The sequence below is a fragment of the Lactuca virosa genome, chromosome 2, assembly GCF_052849685.1.
Source record: "Lactuca virosa cultivar CGN04683 chromosome 2, Lactuca_virosa_CGN04683_v6, whole genome shotgun sequence".
In the NCBI taxonomy this organism is placed as follows: Eukaryota; Viridiplantae; Streptophyta; class Magnoliopsida; order Asterales; family Asteraceae; genus Lactuca; species Lactuca virosa.
Window position 1 is genome coordinate 151,201,199 of NC_136427.1, and position 9,812 is coordinate 151,211,010.

General features: G+C 37.3%; 1 protein-coding gene across 1 annotated transcript; it reads right to left on the reverse strand.

The window, feature by feature from the left end:
* Positions 1-590: 590 nt before the first annotated feature.
* On the reverse strand, positions 591-4,081 carry LOC145159610 (uncharacterized). Its single transcript, XM_079078624.1, has 3 exons — positions 3,452-4,081; positions 1,059-2,920; positions 591-948 (listed from the first exon to the last, which is right to left on the reverse strand). The coding sequence occupies exons 1-2, from the start codon at positions 4,023-4,025 to the stop codon at positions 1,095-1,097; spliced, it is 2,400 nt and encodes a 799-aa protein (XP_078934750.1). The 5' UTR covers positions 4,026-4,081; the 3' UTR covers positions 591-948; positions 1,059-1,094.
* Positions 4,082-9,812: the final 5,731 nt, after the last annotated feature.

The window sequence follows — 9,812 nt, forward strand, 5'->3', positions numbered from 1 at the left end:
GGAAGTCAAACAAGAGTCTATTTGACAACGTCATACCCCTTACCAACAAAAAACCAAGAACTCTAGCTTTGGAAACTTGAGAATTTTGACCACCATGAAACTTGTGTTTTCTTTAGGTTGTTTCCCAGAGATGAGGAGATGTGGAGAAGGAAAAGGGAGGACGACTTTAAGGTTTTGAATAGACCCTTGAACCCCTTATGCTTGCTCCTTTTATATAGTTGGTGGAAATCTTATCATGTCCAAATTTGAATCAACGATAATATTATTTTATTCATTAGTGGTTATCCTTTAGAATTATCTATTAATTATTCAAATAATTTATATAAGTATTTTAAGCATAATTATTTAGTTTCCACCAATTAATCTCTAAATATTAATTAACACTTTAACAAATAACAATTAATTACAATAAGTTCCAATTATTTATTGACACTCATTAAATAATAAATAATTCTCTCTTTATTTATTTGTCAATGTTTTTATCTTGGGTCAAGTGGGTAACCCATAAGGGCTCATGTAATTAATTTGTGTTAACAATATGTTGTGTAGTGGCCAAATCTCCAACAATATACGACTCCAAAAAAAGGAAATAAGAAGATTAATCCAATAATATATAAATATAAAATAACCATTAGCTATCCATTTATACAATATAAATATGAAACTTGAAAAGAAAAAATATTAAAGCCACAATACTCTTATCACCCTTTTCTGGCGACAAACAATTGAACTTTTTCTTACATTTCCAGTATATATTCCTTCGAGCTCTTTTTCAAGGATAGTATGACCCACAACGTCGATGTCAAAAGGAAATGGTTGCAACAAAAACATTGATGATGTGAAGTGCAATGTTTAAGACCTTATTACAATGAAATGGTTGTGAAAGAACAAATTTTCTAACATCTCCTTGAGGAACCTTCTTTATGAAACTCGTATGAAAAATAAAACCTACATCAATAGATATGAAGTTGTTATAGATGTGTCATATCATTTAAAATTTTATTATAATGCTGGGAATGTTTCATGATATCGAAAAGAAATAAAAAAAATATGCTTACATGGTTGTATCTTGCAAACAACAAAGTTAAGGGAATCTAATAATTAGTTGGGGGTGGAGGAGAACCATAGATGTATACAGGCGGAAGAGGTGATTTTACTGGTGGAGGTGGAGATATGTAGTGGTATGGAGGTGGTGGTGACTTAACTGGTGGTGGGGGTGATGTGTAATGGTATGGTGGCGGTGGGGACTTAACTGGTGGTGGAGGAGAGGTGTAGTGGTATGGTGGAGGTGGGGATTTAACTGGTGGTGGAGGTGATATATAGTGGTATGGTGGTGGTGGGGACTTAACTGGTGGTGGGGGAGAGGTGTAGTGGTATGGAGGTGGTGGAGATTTCACAGGTGGTGGAGATTTCACAGGTGGTGGAGGTGACGTGTAGTGGTATGGTGGTGGTGGGGACTTAACTGGTGGTGGAGGTGAAGAATAATGGTACGGTGGTGGTGGAGATTTAACTGGTGGAGGAGGCGATGTGTAGTGGTATGGTGGTGGTGGGGACTTAGTTGGTGGAGGAGGTGAGGTGTAATGGTATGGTGGTGGTGGGGACTTAACTGGTGGTGGTGGTGAGGTATAATGGTATGGAGGAGGTGGAGATTTCATGGGTGGTGGAGGTGATGTATAATGGTAAGGTGGTGGTGGGGATTTAACCGGTGGTGGTGGTGATGTATAGTGGTACGGTGGTGGTGGTGACTTAATTGGTGGTGGAGGTGAGGTGTAGTGGTATGGGGGCGGTGGAGATTTCACGGGGGGTGGGGGTGATGAGTAGTGGTATGGTGGTGGTGGGGATTTTACCGGTGGAGGAGGTGAACTGTAGTGGTATGGTGGGGGTGGAGATTTCACCGGTGGTGGTGGTGATGTGTAATGGTAAGGCGGTGGAGGGGATTTTACAGGTGGGGGAGGTGAAGTGTAATGGTATGGTGGTGGTGGAGATTTCACGGGTGGGGGTGGTGATGTGTAGTGATATGGTGGAGGAGGAGATTTCACTGGTGGTGGAGGTGATGTATAGTGATATGGAGGAGGTGGTGACTTAATAGGTGGTGGAGGAGATGTGTAATGGTATGGTGGTGGAGGAGATTTCACCGGTGGTGGAGGTGATGTGTAGTGATAAGGTGGGGGTGGTGACTTCACCGGTGGTGGTGGTGAAGTGTAATGGTATGGTGGTGGTGGAGATTTCACTGGTGGTGGTGGTGAAGTGTAATGGTAAGGTGGGGGTGGAGACTTAACGGGTGGTGGAGGCGATTTGTAGTAGTATGGGGGAGGTGGTGATTTCTTAGGTGGTGGGGGTGATGTGTAGTGGTACTTGGGAGGAGACTTCACTGGTGGTGGAGGGGAAGTGTAGTGGTATGGTGGTGGTGGAGATTTAACCGGCGGTGGAGGAGATGTGTAGTGGTATGGAGGAGGTGGTGATTTCTTAGGTGGTGGGGGTGATGTGTAGTGATATACCGGAGGAGACTTCACGGGTGGAGGGGGAGACTTGTATAAGTAAGTGGGTGGTGGTGGTGGTGGAGATTTGTAATAATATGGAGAAGGAGTGGGCTCTGGTTTTGGCTTTGGCTTCTCACAAAGGGTAGAAGGAGTCTTAGGAGCATATGCAAATGGTTCAGCCTCAAGGACAACCTCATAAGCATTTTTGGATTTGACCATAAGCACGGCACCCTTCAAACCACCATGAAGATTTGTTGGAATATTACATTTGGTTCCATTTGGTGCCATATGAAGCTTAGCGGTACAAGCTTTTGCTCCTCCATATTTGGAATAGTCCAAACCCTCAACAGTAATTGCATATTTGCCATTGATCTTAGTCTTTCCATATGCAAAAATTTCTTTCTGGCCAACAGCCTTGCAAGTAATTTCGACAACAGCACCTTTTTCAACACAAATAAAAAAAAAAGTCAACTTCATGTATATTTTTTGGTCCACCTTTTGTAATATGCCGGTTACTATAAAAATATAAAACATGTTATGATATGCATGATATGATTTTGGGTTTAAATACTTCAATTAAATAAACATTATTAACTCTTATACAAAATAATCAGAAATATATAACTTATAATGTAAGCCTTTCATAATAAGAATATGTTGAAACTTTAGCTTGGTATCTTTATTTTATTTTTTTGAAGTATTATAATTTATATGGTATACTAAGATATCAATATATGATTATATGCCTTAACCAGTTAACTCAAAACTGAAATTTTAGAAAATTAATGCTTCATTTTCTGAGAAATATACATATCTTTCATTTTGATGTTTTTTTATTTATTTTAAAATGCAAGATAGTAAACGAATAAAACCAGAAACATAGAACATGGGTCAACCATCAAAGCACATGGATACACATCCATTCATATATATAAAACAGTTAAGGTAGTGCGAGAAACTAAAGTTTATACCTTTGAGGTGGTGCTTGGCGTGTGATTGGATTGGGTATTTCCAGTCATAACAGCTGTTGCAGTAAACTTTGCCCACGACCTTTACGATGAGTTTCTTGTGGTGAGGGTAAGGTACGGTGTAGTAGGATTTTGGTGGTGGTGGAGAACTGTAGTAATAGTGTGGAGGAGACTTTGTTGGTGGTGGTGGGGATTTGTAGTAGTAAGGTGGTGGTGGAGAATGCACCGGAGGAGGAGGAGACTTGTAGTAGTATGGTGGTGGTGGTGACTTAACAGGCGGTGGTGGAGACTTGTACAAATATGGCGGTGGTGGTGAATGCACCGGTGGAGGTGGAGACTTGTACAAATATGGTGGTGGTGGTGAATGCACCGGTGGTGGTGGAGACTTGTACAGATATGGTGGTGGTGGTGAATGCACCGGTGGTGGTGGGGACTTGTAAATATATGGTGGTGGTGGTGAAGAATAGATATAAGGATTAGCCGAGACAGCTATAAGGTTAGCAACACCAAAGACGGTTAATGCGATGACTATAGGCCATAAAGGGGCCCTGAACGGGACACCGGTGGTGACTCTCATGGTTCACCGGTAGTTAGAGAGGATGGGGTTGAGGGAGGGAGGGAGGTTATGCTTTTGGATGTAAAGCTATAGGTATAAATAGCAAGTAACACCAAGAGAATATGCCACTAATTTGTATATTAAAACACTTGTCAACCCTTCCAAGGCAACTAGGCCACATTCTCTTTTTTTAAGCTCTCGTTCTCAAGAGTTACTCGGACAATTATTTGGGTTGACATTAAATTTATTAAATTTATTTTATCTCAAGCTTAACTTGAACTATTCAATAAACGAGCTTTATATATTTGACTTGTTTTCATTTCAATAAAGAGTCTCTGCGAACTTTGGGTTACCTCTTGGTAAGTGGAGTCAAATGATAGACCATGATTTAATTTTATATTGTTTGAATACTAATATTTAACGCATTTCATGGTTCAGACTGCTATACATGAAATTACGAAGGATATGGTTTCTGTGTCTATTAGATAATTATCATAATTTATTTTGTTTGTATGTGTTTGTACTGGTGCATTTATTTATAAATTGAACTTTATTAAGTGCATATAGTTTAAATTGAAAATGCATTGTTTGTATTTACCAACATAAACTTACAAACTCGATTGCTAACATTCTTTGTGTTTACTGTAATGTTTCTATTACCATCTGATCTGAATGTTAATGATAAACCAACTTTAAAACAAAAAAAAATGAAATTAATGGGTAATGAATAAATAAAGTACCAGTTGCTTATTTCTCTTAGCTAGTAGTGAATAGTAGACCATGGATAGAGCTATCGATCCAGAGACTCTTTTCTAACGCCATCCAGGTTTCGTTTATAATTTAGTACTTTACCCTTCAGTAATTTCAGTAATATATCATATGTTAAAAAAGTTCCAAAAGGTAAACGATACATTTTTTCACCTGGTAAAACTCCAAAACAAAAACCGAATAAAACATATAAATTAAAGAAGTAGAAAATAAATAACGTTCTTTCACATGTCAAATATCTATTTATAAATTATCTTTCACATATTAGGATGCTAATTAAACTTAAGAAAACTTAAGCTTTAAAAGATGAATTGTGCCACTGATAGTACATCCTTACGGTCATATAAAACTCTCATTTTTACTTAATTATTTTCCGAAAACATACAAAAAGCGATACTGATTATTTTAAACAAATTTAATTTTAAAACCATGCATGTGTCATGCTCGGTGTGTGGGAACACTTGAATGAATTTGGGAAAATGACATAAATGACCTACAAACTTTCTAGGGTTTACCCATTTAGTCCTTAAACTTTTTGTCGGGCTTTATGGGTCCCTAAACTAGGATATGACCTGCTCTTTTAGTCCCTGTCAACCTGTAATAGCCAGTTCAGTGACCTTTTAGACCAAAAAACTCACATTGTACCCCTATAAAGCCAAAAAAATAAGTTCGGGGATCAAATGGTCAAAATGTTGTTTTAGTTAGGAGATTTCGAGTGCACTCTTTCACCTAGTTGACAAATGAGTGAAACACTTGATAATTAGATTATTATTTTCATTATCACTTAAATTTGTATACAATGAGATATAGAAGTATAATTTAATAGTAATAGTAAATAATTAATATTTATATTACCTACCATCTCTATGGTATGGTAAATATGATATGCTTTTCCTTTCGGTTCTAGAACTTCCTCTGCTTCTTTGTAAACGTCCAAAAGTTCTTGATATATGAATTTCATGTACTCAGGAAGTGTATCGATGCAGCTTGCCGACCATCTACATACATTAATTAAAATGGTCAAAATGTTGTTTAATTTAAAGAATTATGGGAACTACTATACGTATCATTGGCTATTATAAGTAATTAATGCATACCACATACCTTTGAACAGCTTGGGTGAACATCTCAAGCTCTTCGTATGTACCATAGTTATCATACGTATCATCGAATATGATAGCAAGATTGCATGTTTTCATTAGAAAAATCCTAGCATCAGAATATTGTTGCTCAAAATAGACTGCCAATATCCAAAAGTAGCCTTCTACCAATCTGTCGCGAACATAAGGTAGCATGTTTTCTAAATCCAAATTCTTCCACCATCTATTTAGACACATGAAGGTGCATGGCCCGCCATGAGAAGAATTAAGAATTAACTGAGTAGAATAACTAATTAAGAACATTAGTTAATTGGAGTGATTAATGAAGTACATACCCTTTGATCTAATCAATATGATTGGTCTAGCCAATATTATTACCAAGGTTTTACTCGTTCTATGTCCATTTACATTAGAAAACTATAGAAGTTGTTAGGTTACGTATTTGCTGATTTGGCTGAGCTCCTTTTTGTGCAAGGATTGAAGTAAATTGGAATCCAACATGGAAAATTGTAGTAAGGCCTCATTATGGGAAACTTCTTTCTGATAGATGGATGTGTAACGCAATGCCTCAAGCCTTGGCAACCTTTTCCGGAGAGGCTGTTCTAGTGCTTGTTCTATCCGGATCTTAAGAGATGCGTCCTTACACATATGATCATTTACTATGTTTTTAAGTTGAAAAGTCGTAAAAGTGAGGGTTGCATCGTAAAGTTATCCAATATATACATTTTTTATAACATAACTATCACTTAAATCATTATTTGTTACGAATTGATCTCCGAACTTATTTTTTTGGCTTTATAGGGACACAATATGAGTTTTTTTTTGTGTAAAAGGTCACTGAACCGGCTATTAAAAGTTGACAGGGACTAAAAGAGCAGGTCATATCCTAGTTTAGGGACCCATAAAGCCCGACAAAAACTTTAGGGATTAAATGGGTAAATCGTAGAAAGTTTGTAGGACATTTATGTCATTTTCCCAATGAATTTTCTTAATCATATTTTTCTCATGCAACCCAATTGAAGAGGATTAGTGTGATCTTGAACTGGTTTATTTAGAAAACATGAATTCAAAACCAAAATAACCACGATGTATCGTTGGTTCACTTGATAATATTTTGTTAATTTTAGTATTTTAATCATATACATTTTCAACAAATTTTAGTGTATATATATATATATATATATATATATATATATATATATATATATATATATATATATATATATATATATATATATATATATATATATATATATATATATATATATTATTTATGTATTATATTAGTTGCTGTATCCACATATCTATATGCATTGAGCTGCTAATTGGTTACTGATTATGAGAAGAATAGACTTTTGAGGGATTAGCGAGGGATTAGCTAGACATTAGCGACGGTAGTAATCCCTCCATAATTTCTTCCAGGACTTAGGAGGGTGAATTTATTGATTGCTTTCTTTTTTCTTGACTATATATCTTCTTACGTGATTTCATGTTTAGCTTTTAATCTTGAAAATCATTTACAGGATGAAGAAACCATAATCAGTTTTAAGGAGAAGCCCAGAAATTATCCATCTCAAAGGAAGTCTGGCGTACTGGAGGATGACTCCTGAGGTACTTTTTAACCAGAAAACCCTTTTCTAATCATATAATTAAACACACACACACACACACAAAAAAAAATCGAATTGTGACAAGCCATTTTCGAATATATTTTCATGCAAGCTTAGGATGGAAGGAAATATAATATGTTTCAACCTTGCAGTGAATACTTGGACCTTCGGATTTATGATTCTCAAAACAGAAATTTCAACATATCCTTGGGACTGATTTCATTGGGAACAGTGCCTTATTTTTACAATGCAAGTGTTTTCTTGCAAAGCTATTCATATTCAATTCTAAGAAACCTTCTTTTCAGTTTGTTTTTATAAATGTTGTTATTGGCTATGAATATGCTTTTTGTTTTGTTGTTTGGCTATCCCAAAGAGTTGGATCTTCCAGAATTGCATGCTGAGAATTTATCCAATACTTGGCTAGATCTGTTCTTTTTTTTCATATTTATTTCCTTTTTCAAAAATCAAAGCATATTACACAACATAATTACTCACATTACACATGTGTTTTGTGCTAGTAAACTGATTTTATGCTCATAGTTTACTAATATATACTTGTTACTTTAGAAGGAAAGAACAAGTTACACATATTCCTGTTATATAAAGTTTCATCCAAAATCACGTACAAATCCCCTCTCAAACGATGGTTAAAAATCACCGCCTCCCGCTCTCTTTTTAGTTATAACTTATGCATCTAAAAACATGTCATCTATCTCTTGTATGTCGTATTGTTGACTTCACTACGAGAAACAGCCCTTTAATGACACACATTGGTTTTATGACACGTAAGAGTTGGTGTCTTAAAAATAATGTCATCTCTCCTAAATTTTGAAGGGTTTAGGACACTCAATTTTGCGTGTCCTAAAATTGGTTGTCGTTTAATATTTTTTAGGTAACGCACGTCCTTTCTTCTTAGTAGCTAATAGGGAAAAAAATCACAAAAAATGAAAAAACCATGCATCCAACCTTCGTTTCCACAACCTTTCGACCCTCACATCCTCTTGTAACATCCAAAAATTTTAAGCCAAATTTAAACTTTTTCAACCATAAAACCACATAGTGTTTTACAAAAATGTTTTCAAAATATCATTCATCAGAGTGTCCCAATAACGAAATCATAAGGATGCAGAGCAGTACGGTCACGCCTTCTCCTTGCCATGATCTCCTGAAGTACCTGAAACAATAAACTGAAACTGTAAGCCCGAGAGCTTAGTGAGCTACCCCCAAAATACCAATACCACACCGATAACACCATATCAGTAACACATAATCAACAACATGCATACTGGGCCTTCGGCCTGACTGGACCACCCTGCAGGGCCTACAGTCTAAGTGAGTCTATCCCGAGCCTTCGGTATGACTGGACCGCCCTCCTCGGGTCTACAGTCTCTCCGGACCGCTCGTAGGGTATGTTGACCTTCAGCACAAAGCAGGACCGCCTCAACCCGACAGTCAAGCAAATAATCATGTGTGCATAACTAACATATACTGGCATACACAGGTATCAAACATATCTATCTCACTGATCATCAATACTAGCAATCTCTCATAACCATAGCACCGACCTAGCATGTCACTAATATACCAATCCCTACGGATCATAAGAGCATAATAACATACTGTCTATCCTGATACCGAACTATCAGATCATAACCACATATAGCATAACATAACCAAGATAACAACAAAAGGGTCGGCTTTGGTGCCTTAGACCATATTGATGTAGTGAGGATAACTCACCTTGCAAAAGTCGGTTCGGTAACTAAACTCCAACTCTCAGATCACGGCCACAAACTCCACCTCCTATCATCATAATAGAACCATACTCGTAAGTTCTCAACCTTTCGAGGTACCCCATAAGTCAACTAGTCAACCCCTTGTCAAAGTCAAAGTCAACAGTCAAGGTCAACAGTCCATGTTGACCCTTACTCGTCGAGTACCCTCGGCTACTCGCCGAGTTCCTCGAGATACTTGTCCACTCGCCGATTCCCCGGAGTGACTCGCCGAGTCCCTATGGTTCGCGATCAAAACCCTCAGGCCACTCATCGAGTTTTCCTTCTTGCAACTCGACAGGTTCACACACATTCATCAATTTGGGAAACATTAACCGACTCGCCGAGTTGTTCATCCAACTCGTCGAGTCTACGAAAATCTTCATCGGACTCGCCGAGTTGTTCATCCAACTCGTCGAGTTCAATGTCTATCTTCATATGACTCGCCGAGTCGACTATGCAACTCGCCGAGTCCCTTCAGCCCTTTAACCATGCAGACACTTTTTAAGCCATGCCAAGGCCCCAAATTGCATATCCAACTTCCTTAGGCATGCTTAT

Excerpts from the sequence above, each read along its gene's own strand:
- LOC145159610 (XM_079078624.1), bottom strand. The coding sequence starts at position 4,025 with ATGAGAGTCACCACCGGTGTCCCGTTCAGGGCCCCTTTATGGCCTATA. Across the intron at positions 2,921-3,451 it reads CGCCAAGCACCACCTCAAAG|GTGCTGTTGTCGAAATTACT; the intron begins GTATAAACTTTA and ends GTGTTGAAAAAG.